The following is a 14,990-nucleotide window of genomic DNA, read 5'->3' on the forward strand; positions in this document are numbered from 1 at the left end:
GTAATGTTGTGTTTAAGGTTTGCCTCCAAGACCCACCCACCCCCCAGCTGTGCAATCATTATGTACTACTGCCCCCTACTGCGGAGCAATGGCTGTGCGCCCTGAAGGTCAGTGGTGAGGAAGGGGAAGAAAGCACACAGGGGTGCACTTTAGTCCTCACTGTTGGAACAATCGATGCCGGCATCAGCTCAGGGCTCACGCGGCTCCGCTCTGAAAACAAACATTAGGAGAAACATCTTCCTCTTTCACTGTTCTTGCTGGGCCAACAGAGTCTAACTAGAGTTAACAAGGCAACCCATGATCTGGTCTCCCTCAGCAAGGAAACCAGAGAGGGTGAAAGGTGGGAGATTGGCCTCAGAGGAGCTCTGAAATGGGCAAATTGGGTATAAAAGCACCAACGATGGTTTTTGTGTACATGTTTTTTTTTTTTTTGCTACATCTGACCTAGAGCAGAAGATGATGGACAACTGCAATAAGCTTAGTGTTAAAAGAAAGTTCAAACTTGGGGTTTTTGGGAACTACACAAATTTAAGTTTAATTTGCAATGGTTTGTCAACTCCGGTTAATGTCCCTTACTCAGGTTTTAATGGTTTGACTTTACTGATAGGACACGTCAAATTTCACAGATCACACTGAAGCATTGATAAATCAAATTCAAAAATTCTGATTCATCTAGGGCTGGGTAAAAACAGATTCTCCAATTAATTCTGAATTTCATTAGAAAAATCCCAATATTGGTTCCCAAAAATCATAAAATCGGTCTTTTACCCTATGCCTATTACTCTCAGTCGCATGCAAAAAAAATACATACAACGTGACTGGTGTAGTCCAATTCAAAACAAATGCCTCTTATGAGTATAAAAGTTCAAAATAAGTTACCAGTTTGAATCAGTCTGAAATGCTACATATTTACAACTCTCTTCTGATGCTGTATAATTTACGACAAAGATTGAACAGATTGATTATTTCTTCATTTGTAAGCAAAACAGACATTCTAATTGCAATATAACCAAATAAATCAGAATGTGAATAAGAATCAAATCAAAACCAGAGTCTGTGAAAGAGAATTGAATCATGAGGTGTTGATAAAAAATAAAATAAAAAAAATGCATGACTGAGTTTGTTTCTATTACAAGTGCATTTCCCCAAACTCTTGGAAAACATAACTCTGCTCTTCCAGTCACGACCTTGTATACATGCCAGATCTATTATTCATGTATTCTAACTTGTCCTCATCAAATTATTCCTGTCCCCTAAATGTCATATCAATTTTACCGCGATTACAAAGCAAACAATTCAAGATGACATTTGGACCTAAAAATACGCCTGCGAATGCTGTCGGTGCGTTATCAAAACCAACGATAAAGTTACAATGCATAACAAGTGGTGCAGCCACAACTAACTTTTAATGATAGCTCTTTGAAGCCATTTCTTAGCGGAGAACAGGAAGTTAAGAAAGACTCAAGCGAGAGTGACACAGAAAGTAGGACCCAAGTGCTAGTCTTTTGTCTCTATCTGATCAAATGGCAGCCGAGCGGAAAGGCGCAGAGCCCCCTTCACCAAACGCACGTACCCGGCTCAGTGGCGTCTGCCACACGTTCGCCTGCCTCGATGCAGGTATCAAAGACCAGCTCGCCTCTCCCACAGACGTCGGAGTGCCAGCCGCTTTCTGGCGGCTTTCATAGCACAACAACAAGGGGAAAATGTGGCGGGGGAAGAGTCGGGACTCTGAGCTCCTTCAGGGATTTCCTTATCGGGGGCAAAGCAATCCCCCCTGGACCTCATCCGCATAGGCTTGATTATTCAAGGCATTACAAAGGAATGAAAATAACTCAACTCAAAGCCACTGTCGTTTTTTTTTTTTTACCCTTATTTATTATCATTTCACTGCAAGAGAGTGTGCCCAACACCCTGCTAAAGTTTAAGAAAATGCAACCACAGAGAACAAATACAGACCAGACAATTTAAAAGATACAAAAAGGAAACAACTTGAACTCGAGTGCAAAGAGGATTAAGAGTTCTTCTTAGGCCTTCCTCGGCTTTTCTTCACCGCTGGCTCAGATGAGGCCTGAGCTTCTTTCTTCGCTGGACGCTTTGCAGGACTTGCAGTCTTTTTAGCCCCATTCACATCTAAACAGGATACACATTCAGTTTAAAATGTTTACCACACCCAAAATGACTGATATTGATGATAATAGGTGAACAGGTCAACCATAAAGTCCATAAACATAACTTACCCTTCTTCTGAGGAGCTCGCCTCTTCTTTGCAGGGGCGCCTTCGGTTTCATCAGCAGACTGGCCTTTTTCCTCTGCCTTCTTTCGCTTGGGAGTCTTCCAATCAAAAATAAAGACACAAACAAGGGGAACAAATAACAATTTAAATGTCAAACGCAATACATGTACACTACCGTTTTAAAGTTTGGGGTCAGGATGCTTTTTTTTTTGCAAATAAATAATAGTTCTATTTAGCAAGGATGCATATATAAATTGACCAAAAATGTTGTTCTTTTGAACTTTCTATTCATCAAAGAATCCTTGTTTTAAATACTGATCATAAGAAATGCTTCTTGATCACCAAATCAGCATATTGATATGATTTCTGAAGGATCATGTGACGCTGGAGACTAGAGTAATGGCTGATGAAAATTCAGCTGTCGTCATCACAAAAATAAATTACATTTTAAAATATTTTCAATTAAAAAGAGGTGGTATTTTAAATTGGATTGCAATAACATTTCACAATATTACTGTACCGTATATAGAATATAACCATATATATACAATATACTGTATCATATATGTAATATAATCTCATATCACTGTCACAATATTACTGTATTTTTTTATCAAATAACTGCACCTTGAAAATAAGAGAATAAGAGACATTCAATTATTCAAAAACATAAAAAATCCTACCAACCCCAAGTTTTTGAACAGCAGTGTATTTTGACACTGGAAAAGACCAGTTCTGTGCAGGAAACTGATTTTAAGGTTGGGAATTTTTCTTCGAATTCCAAACAATAAAGTTTAGAATAAGTTAATCTATTTAAACAATTTCATCAATCAAAAATCCTTGGGACCAAAAATCCCAAAAAGAAAATTCTAGCATAGAAGCTCAAGTCCTCAATTCAAGGAAATCGTACTAACCGAACCAGGGGTTATGAAGAAGATGCACTTAACGACAGCAATCAAATTCTCCCTTTTCTTCACTCAGACTGCATAATGAATGCTCGCCCCTCTCTCGGACTTGAACTATCATCCTTACTAGCCCCCCCCACACCCCCTCACATTTCCCTTCCATTTTGCCAATTGCTGCCTCATGATTACCATCCAGACCCTGCTGAGCTGAACAGATTGGCTCGATAATTACATACAATAACGGCAGTGGGCAGGTAACCCTCAGCTGGCATGGGCCAGCTCCCTGGTGGCACCTTCCATATGCAAACTGCATTGTGGGAAGCGAGGAGAGTCCATCCCCTCCCCTGTCGTAAGTGCGGCTCGCTGATTGCCGGCCCGCGCCGACTCCAAGGTTACAGTGTCAGCAAATTTGTGATACATTAGCAGGGAATAAACACAGGCACTCAGGACCTGTCTGTGGGAGGAAGAGGAGGGGCCACTGGGATAAACACCCGGGCACTGGAGAGAACCTGAGATGCAGACGGCTTTGTTGCCAAGAGCTCTTTGTGCCGGACCCCATGAATGAAGCCACAGTCTTATCCTTTTCCCCAAAGTATATGCCATCAAGGGCATCTTTGCGGGCTCCGACGGTTTGTTTTACACGAAATACACACAAAAAAACCCCACGGCTGCAGAATTCACTTCTAAAGATCATTTAACTTGAAATCCAGACAAAACAAATCAGTGATTAATAACCTCTTTATTTCAGAGGAGTGAGATCTCATACCATCTGACATCTTGAGGGTGTTGACTGCAATATAGGATAATAAGCTAAGGACAAATGACATTCCACCATTAGAAAAGCAGAGAGAAATACTGAAAATAAATATCTAATTCATAACAATATTAACATCAAGACACTTTGAGGTAAAATGAGGACACGTCTGTGTCGACTGCAAGAAAGAATCCAAATAAGCTCAAGAAACGTTTGTTAAAAGCATCACACGATAATCGTATTTGAAAATCAATGCACTCTACAGCATTTCCTACTAACCCGAGCAATTAGTCTTGGATCGTGTGTGGGCATTTTCAAATTTGAATCTGCTTTCAACAGGTAAACAAATTAAAGGATGTTGAAATGGGCTCATTTTTAAACGGCAGGCTTCAAAAAGGGACTGTCGCAGCATTTTCAATGCGCCGTGAATGAGGAAGTGCGACAGAGGTCGGCTTTTTGATGTTCTACTGAAGGTGACTCTCACCTTGACGGAGGGCGGACCTGCGTCGTTGGTCGACACATCGAAGTCAAGCTTTTTGTCGTCGGTCGCCCCTATGGTCTTCAGGCCTTGCTGCAAAATTCCTCGCAATTTTGCGTAATCTGGCTTGTCTGTGTATCCAAGAGCCTTGACCTCTTGCATGAACTTCTTCATTTCCTCTAGAAATTGAAAATTACATTAAGCACAACAATTTAATCTTAATGCAGATGAATTTATTTTTCAGACTTGGCAATACAGCTGCACACTGTTAAAGACGCTTTTGGGTCAATAAACAAACGAAGAGCATTTATGTGTGTGATTAAGCGAAAGTTACTTGGGTCCCGTCTCAAAGTTAATCTCAAATGAACACGCAGAAGTTCCGACGTTAATAAGGTGCACGTGCACGTATGTTTGTGCGTTTAGCATTGTGCAGGAAAGACAGAACAGTCCCTGTAGGGCAGTGTCTTCACAGCAGGTGCTCACACTTTAACCTTCAGGCTAAGTTTAGAGGAGAGGGGCTGACATTTGTCACTTTGTTCCTTATACTTCTCCACTCACAAACTCTTGTTTACTGTCGGCTGCTAAAATAGTCACACCAAACAGAATTAGTCGTGATGGCCTTGCTAACAGTGCCGCCTCCCATCACCTCGGTGTTGTGATGCGCCGTGTACGCACAAGACAACAGCCTGAGGAGGGATCTCGCCGTCTGCCGCACGGCTGTCACAGGGCTTAAGAACTGCCATCACATCAGCGACTGAGCAAAGGGAGCCAATGACATCTTTGATTTTTAAACGACAAAGAAAGAACGCCCTAAAGTTCTGCAAAAATACAGACTGCCATACACTGACTGCAAAACTAGGCAATGCAGAGGTCGACAACGGAGAAGGGTGAAAAACAAGTTTGTTTAAAAACGTCATCTTTTATTTTTTTCATTGTTTTGTGGTCGAGCAGGCTATCTGATACAATGCGTTGTTTATTATATGCATATATACACACACATGTGGGTCCAAACAGTCAGAGATCACATTGAAAATATAAGGTAAAAAATTTGATTCAGAATCAACATTTTATTATATTATAATAATATTTAATCATTTTACATAATATTTATAATCTTATCTGACTATTTCTATGTAAATTTATGACATTGATAATATTTATTGATAAGTGCATTTATAACATTTCCTCCAATTAATGAAGAAGCAGCAGAAGAAGCATCTGTGGTCAGAGCCACTTTTTTATGGCACCACACTAGACAGAAACAGGTTATGTACACTTTTTTATATTTGCTATACATTTCACAAAACAATCTGTGTGAATTGAAAATGCGTGTGTGTGTGTGTGTGTATATATATATATATATATATATATATATATATATATCTATATAAAAAGCGGTCATGCTTCAGTTTAAAGAAAGTGCGAGAAGTTGCTGGGAATTAGCACGGAGCGGATAGATTAGCTCTAATTAAGACTAAATCACCCGGTCCACACTCATTATCAAGAGAAGAGGCCCTCGCGCTCTTGCTTTCGCATCAGAGCTCGAAAGTGCGTCACTCCAATTACCGCTTGGCAGACAAACAAAAAGTAATACTGCAGAATTCACAGGTGCTTCTGCGGTCGCGACACGGTTAAAAAATAAATATGCTTAAACCCCATTTATTTGTATTATTGTGATTTAAGACTATTAACCTACCGTTACAAACTATAAAACTGATATTTTACAAACAAAGTGCATTCACCTTTTTAAATATATGAACACACAGAACTTAAAGATTACTCAGTTTTGCCTCACCTGGTATATTTTCTGAAGGGAAACAGCTTTTCAAGAACTCATCGATATTGTCTCTACACCTGAGGAGAAGAATATTTAAAAATGGATAAAAAAAAATCAAAATCTTAAATGCATAATTATAATTATGATTCATTAAATCTAATCCATTATTATCTGTATAAAGACATTTGCTGTAAGGAAATTAATGGAAAAATGAATTAGTTATACTGCAAAGAGGTATATTAGTTATTCATTATTCATTATCCCAATAAGCATTATCCCACAGCAAAAAAAAAAAAATATGATAGGTAAAATAGGTAGATTAGAAAATAGGTAGATTACATCTTAGTTCAGAAAGAAGTGAAACCTGAAATGCCACAAGTGAGGTTAAAGACAGTCACCTGAGTTTGGAGTCTCTGACATACAGTGGGTCCTGAAGTTTGTCCTCCCAGGGTAGACGTCCACAAAGCCACTGGATCATGCAGTAGCCCATAATTTCCAGGTCTCCTCTTCTTGAAGGGGCTGAAATGTAATATACATTTATCAGAGGCTATTTTAAAGGGTAGCCCACCTTTGTAGTATTCGATGCAAAGTACCATTATATAAACATTTAAAAATAGGATTTCTCTTCATAATTTTTCTGTCACAATGTGATGTTCTACATAATTAACACTTAAACGACTGCTCAGATGTGTGCTACCTGATCCTCCAGGGGTTAAAAAAAGTTTTTTCAGGCCATAGGGATTCACCAAGGCCTAAAGTGTGAACTTTAAGGGTGACCAATAGAACTGACTATTACAATTTCTTACCGACTCCTTTGTGCGCATCAATACTAGTGAACTCGATGGTCCCGTCGTGACACCTCTTTGGGTCTTCTTTGTACTCCTTTGGCACTCCTTCTGGAGAATATCTGTAGGCCAATCCATAATCCACTAAATATACCTGGGTAAAAAAAAAAAAAAAAAAAAGTACAAATAAAATGCTTATTATACAACAAAAATGTAAAGCAATGGTAAAACAATTATTGAAAAAAAAAAAGAACAAATTACTGGGAAATTAAAAATTATTTAGAGATATAACACCCAAGATAATAAAGTCTACCATAACTTGAAGATTACTACAAATAAATCACATTTGAAGCTGCAAACAGTCTGATTGTCAATTAGCAGTATGTGTCACTTATAAAAGAGATCTGACAATTAGCACTTTGTTTTCAAAGCAACAGGAAGCAGTTAACAGAGTTGGAAGATACCAAAACAGACAAATTGCAGGTGCACCTATTACCTCCCCAAAAAGTGCAAAATTATTTGATGTGTCCAGGTAGAGTGTTATAGGAATAACTGCATAGGCCAATTTGCAACAGTAAAGATTAACAGCTCACCTACAGTGACAAACATCACCAACTTTATATATATTTAAAAAAAAAAACTATTTTAACTAAACGTTGTCATGAGGTGTTCAAAGCTGGGGCTGCTGATTAGAAACCGCCAGCATCAACACCCAACGCGCAAAAATATTATTAAGAACACAAAACTGTCCTCCCTACAGTCTTAAAATACAAAACATGCTTATTTTCCAATAGAAACTAATTCATCCAAGTGGTTACAGAATGAACAATCTGACTTGCTAAACATCATGTTATAATTACTTTTAGTTGTTCATTTAGTAACCACTTGGATGGACTTGTGAGTTTACTCTCTGAAAGATTTGACAGACTGATTCAAACTGCTAACTTATGAGTTTAAATCTTTTGGAATAATACGTTAAAAGAACCATTCATAGGAGTCATTCACATTCAGTTCAGAATTCAGTGTTCTAAAGTCAAAGGATAAGTCTAGCCTACTGTTTTTTAAAAACAACCAAATCCCAATCACACACACAAACATTTCAAATAGTTTCTATATTGCTGGTAGTTAAAATAATAAAATATTAAAGGGGTCATATGATGCGATTTCATGTTTTCCTTTGGAGTGTTACAAGCTGTTTGTGCATATATAAGATCTGTAAAATCACAAAAATTAATGTCTCAAACCCAAAGATATTCAGATATTCTTTCTGAAAGTTAAGACTCATCTACGACTTCCTAAAATGCCTCAATCAAACATCAGGGTTCGTACACATATTTACCAATACATTTCCATGACTTTTGAGACAATATTCATGACCTAATATTCCATTATTTTACAATAAGAATAAAAATCTGTTCAAATTTATCACAGCAAATGTTAACTAAAATAAATGACTTAATGCTACATGTTTGATTTCTATTTGTTTTAATAATAAGTACAAGATGCAACTGCACCAGATGTTACTCCACGCAGAGAACATATCACATCACTGTATATTGTAATTTGTTTAACCAATATTATCAGTTCAACTCAGGACCTGTAATTTTGTTTTGGAAACCGTTTCGGTCTACAGAATTAAGGTACAAAAATGGAATAAACTGTAAATTAAAAACAGATTAAAGTTACAAAGGTTATTCAGTCAAGAGCAGTGAGTGATTTTCTGTCTTTCGCTGTTTGATTAACATTAATGACAGACAGCACACCTTTAGGCTGCTGTCCCTTTAAGACCGACTGCACGGATCCAATATGCTGATACACATGCGTTTTCTTTCTCAACTGTTTAAATTCACTTAAGACAAAACCGACTGAGTTTATGAGGATACTTACCAGGACGGCCATTTGACGTCATCTTGTGTGTATTTGGCCACTTAAGTGCAACAAACTGCGAAAAATAACCCAATATATGATACTCGCAAAGCGGCTTTATGGGGGGGGGGGTCACGATGCCAGATCAACATCGTGATGTATATCAGCCATCAGCGATGGCATCGTCTTTTGGCCCAACCCTAGTGCAAATTATAAATTTTTGTGACGATGCAACGGGACCCGATTAGTTCTGTCAACTGTTCCAAAACGCAAGCAAAAGTCTTGTATCACAGCTCATAAAGCACTGGATAGCTGGCCAATCAGAGTACACCACGCTTTTCAGAACGATGAGTTTTGTAAAAATCAATGTGTTTCAGAAAGGCAGGGCAGAGGGGAACAACAATAATGTACGGTATGTGAAAATGAATGTGTTTTTTTAACCTTAAACCGCTTAAACATTGCATTACACCAAATACACCAAATAATGTTCTTTTTAGCAACATCATATGACCCCTTTAAGCATTTCTGTAATTTAGTCAACACCCAGTGCATTTTATACACACATTTATAAAACACAGACATGCATGTATTCAGAGGCAAAAAGAACACCCATGCAATTTCAAAAAAGGATGCTCAGAGTCACCAAGTAAGCAGCGACTAATCCCAAGAGGCCGAGTTTTAAATTGTGACTTTAAAAATAGCAGCTTAATAATACACCACTGATACATTATTAATCTTCAAATTAAATATTTGCCCCTGCCCAGCCCCCAAACCTTATTTGCTAGAGACAGCTTCAATACTGTCTCTAATCTCTCCAGTTTATGAGCCGCATTAAAGGCTTAAAATTGTTTTGCTTTTTTTCTCCACCCAAATCTCATTAACAGATGGGAAAAAAAAATAAGACAAGTAGTTTCTTACATTGCAAATCACTGGTACTCCAATTAAAAGCAGGAGCTCTGTACAGTCCTGCAGTCTACACACACTGCCTTCTACGTCTCTAGAGTTAGAGCCGTACAGCCATGGCAACAAAGATCTGTTAACATGCTGAAGGCTTGAAACAAACCTGATTGGGTTTGGTATAAGACAGAAGAAGGTTGGAGGCTTTGATGTCTGCATGCACATATTCATGGTCATGGATGTACTCCAGAATGTCAAGCTAGAGATGAAAGATATGTTAGAATATGAGATTTTATAATACAGGAATATAAGATTTTCTCCCACTGCCTGCAATGCCACAACAGTCATTGGAAAAATTCTATGCATGTGTAAAATGTCTTCATTTAAATTTTATAGCTATAAAATATATTTGTATTTATATGTTGAATAATTATTAGTATTTTATTCTAAATAAGAGTGGCCTCCCGCATTGCTCACGTTAATTTAGTAAGCCCATCTATTATAACACATTTTGTTTGTGAAATAGATGAATTTTATATGACATATACATATGTGAAGTGGCCATTTCTACAATGACATTTGTAACATTAATTATTTGCTTTGTCAAAGGGAAGTACAAGACTACTGTCATAGTGGTCAGCTAAAAAAAAACATAACTTGATGCACCATTCAATTTTTGCCACAGATTGCTACTTTTAAAATACTTTTAGGAGAAACCTACAAGTCTGAGTCCCAGCTGAAGAACCAGTTTCCTTGGGAATTTCTTTTCATTTCCCTCAAACTTCTTCTGTAGGTCCGTTCCAAATCGATCCATGACCATAAATCTGTACCTGTCATAAAGATTTAGGTGAAATCATCATACTTTAAATGGCCTTGTTGCATGTTCAAAAGATCAAAGATTTAAAAAAAAAAACTTTTGTAACTTCCAACAAAAATCATTTAAGATGTCATGTTATTTATCATGTAATACTTTAGAAAATAGTTTTTTTCCCTCCTACCTCTTACCACCTTTCTCATGAAAACCAGAGCCCCAATATTTTGGAACTCCCAAATAGTCCATTTTCCTTGACTTCATCCAAGCCCCAACTGAATAAACATGTAAAACATTCTATCACAAACAGGATTCACAACATATGAACTATTCCACTTCAAAATTAAATCAAGAGACACTACGGTGTTCTAAGTGAGTGAGATTATCACAATAAGCGTTAAATGCAATCAAATTATCAATTCATAAATGAAGTGGGTAAATCATTCAAAACTTTTATTCTTTAAACTTGTTGATGCTCAAAGTAATATAAGAGTATTCCTCAGGGACCAAACTGCAAGTGTGACGCAAGGTAATCTGCTGGTGGCACAAATATTTACCAACATTACAATATTCCAATGAATAAAACATGAGCATCCCTTAGTAATATAGCAGTTAATTGTCAAGGGAGACTGACATTTGGATTGTTATTAAATAAAGCGCAATGCTGTGGCCTTGGGGCAGCCATAAGAGCCACCAAAGGCAGAGAGTTGTGGTTTGTCTGTCTCCATAAGGCCCTCAATGGTGAGCTCAGAACTTTCTTTAATTAAAAGAGTTGCTCTTCGACTTTTTTCAGTCTGGCTCATCATGCGTATGAGGGTGTGTTTGCAGTCACAAGGGCATACTTAGATCGGGTTTGGCAGCTCGCATGTAGAACTTCAGTTCAGAGAAGAGAGGGCCGTTTTCACTGGGCTCCTGCAAGACACAGTAAAAAATAATCACCAAAAATAACTGACATTTAAAATGAAATATAAAAACGTGAACCCACATGCATTTATACATCCATTATCGCACTTCCATGCAATGTCACTTCACCAAAGCACTAAATTTTATTTAGTTTGCTTGTAAAATGTAAACATTTGACAATTTTACATTTTACTAGCCCAAGTCTCAATGATTTTATGGTCTTCAATGCAAGTCATACTCTTTTACCCAAGTTATTAGGTAATAATGATACGTTTTATTGCTGTTTACTTAAGATAATAATAAAAGTGATGGTTGTTGGTCATTTTGAATATATATATATTTTTTTACATGTTATTGTTCTAGTTAAGGTCACAGAAATGCCTTTCATTGATTGACATTACATTGCTGACCACCCAAACATCACATGCATTCAAAAAGTTCAAGATCTAGACATATATCTGCCGAAAGCAACAAAAGTCCCTTACCACTTTAATGACATAAGGTTCACCAGCGCCAACAGATCCTGAAGAGTCTTCATTTGCTAAAAGATGTATGACAAATTCACATTTGAGCAACTGATAAATAAAACAAAATAAAGCCTTAGAACTTCACAATTTCCGACAGCTTTTTTGAATCTTACCAAGATACAGCAGGCCAAAACCTCCCTGCCCCACGGGTGATCCAAGCTTCCATGTTTTCTTTGCATTATCCGTCAGAACTTCTCCAGGTGGGAATTCTTCAGCCAGTTTCCTCTTGGCTGGAGCTCTCGCTTTCTTCGCCCCACCTGCCTTGGACTTTGGTGGCATTTTACTGAATAATTTGAAATTTTCTCTATCAAACAAGATAAACACAAGTTCCATTACTGAACTAAAGTGGGGGCCTTTAGGGATAATATGGATTTTATGACATATTTTCTAATTTTATACAACATTATTCATAACAAATATATTAGCAATATTACTTAATAGTAAATAAGGATGACTGAAAACATTATTTAAATTGTCTAAATGTAACTATGTGTATGTGTATTTACATGACCTTTTAAGATTTTAGAATTTTATGACTTAAGCAGCCCTGGAAATCACATTTTAGAAATTCTCTGCCATGTATAGATTTTCTATGATCACAGCAACCCTGTCAGTTCCACACATTTGCTTACATTAGATTCGTGATCAATTAAAATAGTGCAAAACCTTAAATTCCTTCTTTTTTGGTTTGAAAAAAATAATAATAATCAGGTGGAATGAAAATAATTCAAAAAGTTTAATGTGGTTTTACACTTCACAACTTCACCATAAAATCTGGACCTGATTATCAGATGTAGTCACATCATATCATTACAGATATATAAACTTTAGCTACACTGAACATTCGTGTTTTCTTAGATAGAGGCCTACTAAAAGTTACACTACAAGTAACGTTACAAACAAGAAACATTAATACTAGGGTGTCATAAAAGTCATTAAAACTGTCATGCAGGTCAGTGTTTGGGCTTTATTTTAGACATAAAAATGTAGATATATTGAAGACTTTCAGCATCACAGATGTATTAACACTTAAGCACTAACTGATGACAAACTCCGTGACATTTGTGATATGGATAGTTTCAATTTGCAGTCCTGCCAATGATGCTTTTTGTTTCACTTTTACAACACAGACACTAAGAGCTGTGGTTTCAGTTTGTTTATGTGATACACGTTTCTTAAGAGTGATAAAACAGGCGGTTTAATCACACGTAATCAATGAGAGTAACATTGGGTTGTTGATATTGTATTTGAGGGGGAAACTGTAAAATGCCGCTCAACTATTTCAACTTGCTATGCTAGCACGGTTAGCTGCCTTATTATGGCTTTTTATCACAACAGAGCCGATTATTTGTCCTCATAATCCGCTATTAAATGCATAGGAGCATTATGCTTAATCAAAGCAGATGGAGAATATTCTACTAACCTTTCCGTGGGTAAGTGACAGGTTGTAACAGCTCTTCCTCTCCAAAGTTCCCGCAAAACTGCTCATCAGTTGAGGCTCATCGAACGCGATTGGTTAGAAACAAGGCTGCGTGGTTCCTGGTTTTGCAATGCCTGATGGGATATGTAGTTTTTATACCTGTTTTTTTTTTCTTTCCGACGAACAGTTACAATGGTGTTGTTATCAAAATAAAACGACAAATTTGAAAAAATGCTACAAAAGAGCATTTATAAACATTACACTAGTAAATGTGTCTCTTTTTTTCTTTCTGAATAGGTGACTGTATTATATTGTCTTAGGTTAAACTATGTTTTCAGAGGTGGTGGAACTCAGGAAGTAAAAATAAAAATTAATTGGAAATTATTTCTCATATTTTATAATATTACTAGTGGGTAGAGAAAAAACATGTGCATATATTAATGGTATATATTTATAGTGTAAACTTAGAGCTTGTCATTGTCTCTGATAAACATTAGCCTAAATTTTTGTTTAAAAAAATGAATGGACATTATACATTCATTTTAATCATTAAACACAATGCAGTGCAAAATTTATAATATAGATAAAATACCTGTAAACAATCAATATGGGCAAATCCTTCATATTAAGTAGCCTACACAATACATTGTGCCCTATTTTTACAGATTTTTCAGAGTACTGTTATACATTTAATGTGAGGTATATTTACAACAGTAAGTAGCCCTCAAAAATATTTTAGGCTCTGTTACCCCATGTGCATATTTGATGTTGACTTATATAGAGCTGTACTAGCGTTGAGAGGCACATAGTTTATGAATAATTGACTATGTGGTATCCTGTAACTGTTTTGTAGAAGTGCTATGCTGCGAGTTTAAGTTTCATTTTGCCTAGTGACTATTAGGCTACAGAATAACAACACAACACAATTCACAGAAGCAGATTTTGGAGGACGTTTCATGGTTTGTTTTCTGCAGCAATGAAGGACAGGTAATGTGTCCCGAGATGTTATTTTATATGAAGGATTTTATAGTTCAGAGGACTGATGTCTGAGCTAATGGGATGTCTGACATAGAAGAACATGACATCAGAGCTACATATTGATAGATATTTTGGTTAATCAACTTTGTAGGACATCGCTCATAGCAGAAGAATGACAGGGCACTCAGAGGAAGAGGCAACGGCTCAGTCCGTGAAGGAGGGCAGGGAAAAACGTGTATCATTTTCCCCAGATGAGCAGATGGTGTCTGACTTTGTGGAGAGAAGGGCTGAACTTCAAGAGGGTGAGATGGTGTTGATGTTATGCAGACGGCCTCTTCAGATCAGCTGTGCTCGTGTGTATTCATGTAACATCATTTCTGTCACAAAAGCAAAAGCAACATTGATTGTTGTGTGAGACATGGTCAGTTTGGGATCAGTAGGATTTTTTATGTTTCTGAAAGAAATCCCTTACGCTCACCGTTCCTGAATTTATTTGGTTAAAATACATTAAAAAATAACATTATGAAATTATTAAAAGTAATATTGTGAAATTATTACAATTTAAAATAACTGTTTTCCATGTTAATATATTTTAAAATGTAATTGATTCCTGTCATGGCAAAGCTGAATTTTCAGCAACCATTACTCCAGTCTTC

General features: G+C 36.9%; 1 protein-coding gene across 2 annotated transcripts; it reads right to left on the reverse strand.

Moving 5' to 3' along the window:
* Positions 1-1,852: 1,852 nt before the first annotated feature.
* LOC107750847 (serine/threonine-protein kinase VRK1) lies at positions 1,853-13,469 on the reverse strand. 2 transcript variants are annotated; one of them, XM_016566392.1, is made up of 13 exons: positions 13,360-13,469; positions 12,050-12,219; positions 11,895-11,950; positions 11,349-11,418; positions 10,694-10,781; positions 10,417-10,525; positions 9,862-9,954; positions 6,954-7,086; positions 6,546-6,666; positions 6,166-6,224; positions 4,377-4,549; positions 2,238-2,331; positions 1,853-2,130 (listed from the first exon to the last, which is right to left on the reverse strand). In XM_016566392.1, exons 2-13 carry the CDS (start codon positions 12,213-12,215, stop codon positions 2,012-2,014), a joined length of 1,281 nt encoding a protein of 426 aa, XP_016421878.1. In that variant the 5' UTR covers positions 12,216-12,219; positions 13,360-13,469; the 3' UTR covers positions 1,853-2,011. The 2 variants fall into 2 exon arrangements, with proteins under 2 accessions (XP_016421878.1, XP_016421877.1); XM_016566391.1 differs by having other exon boundaries at positions 12,050-12,240.
* Positions 13,470-14,990: the final 1,521 nt, after the last annotated feature.

Source organism: Sinocyclocheilus rhinocerous, unplaced genomic scaffold (assembly GCF_001515625.1).
Source record: "Sinocyclocheilus rhinocerous isolate Xijiao unplaced genomic scaffold, SAMN03320098_v1.1 scaffold392, whole genome shotgun sequence".
NCBI lineage: Eukaryota > Metazoa > Chordata > Actinopteri > Cypriniformes > Cyprinidae > Sinocyclocheilus > Sinocyclocheilus rhinocerous.

Bases quoted from the DNA above. Each gene is read 5' to 3' on its own strand.
- LOC107750847 (XM_016566392.1), bottom strand. From the start codon at position 12,215: ATGCCACCAAAGTCCAAGGCAGGTGGGGCGAAGAAAGCGAGAGCTCCA. The intron at 10,526-10,693 runs GTAGGAGGGAAA...TCTTTATGACAG, and splicing joins CATGAGAAAGGTGGTAAGAG to GTACAGATTTATGGTCATGG. The intron at 9,955-10,416 runs GTAGGTTTCTCC...TTTCATCTCTAG, and splicing joins TTCAGCTGGGACTCAGACTT to CTTGACATTCTGGAGTACAT.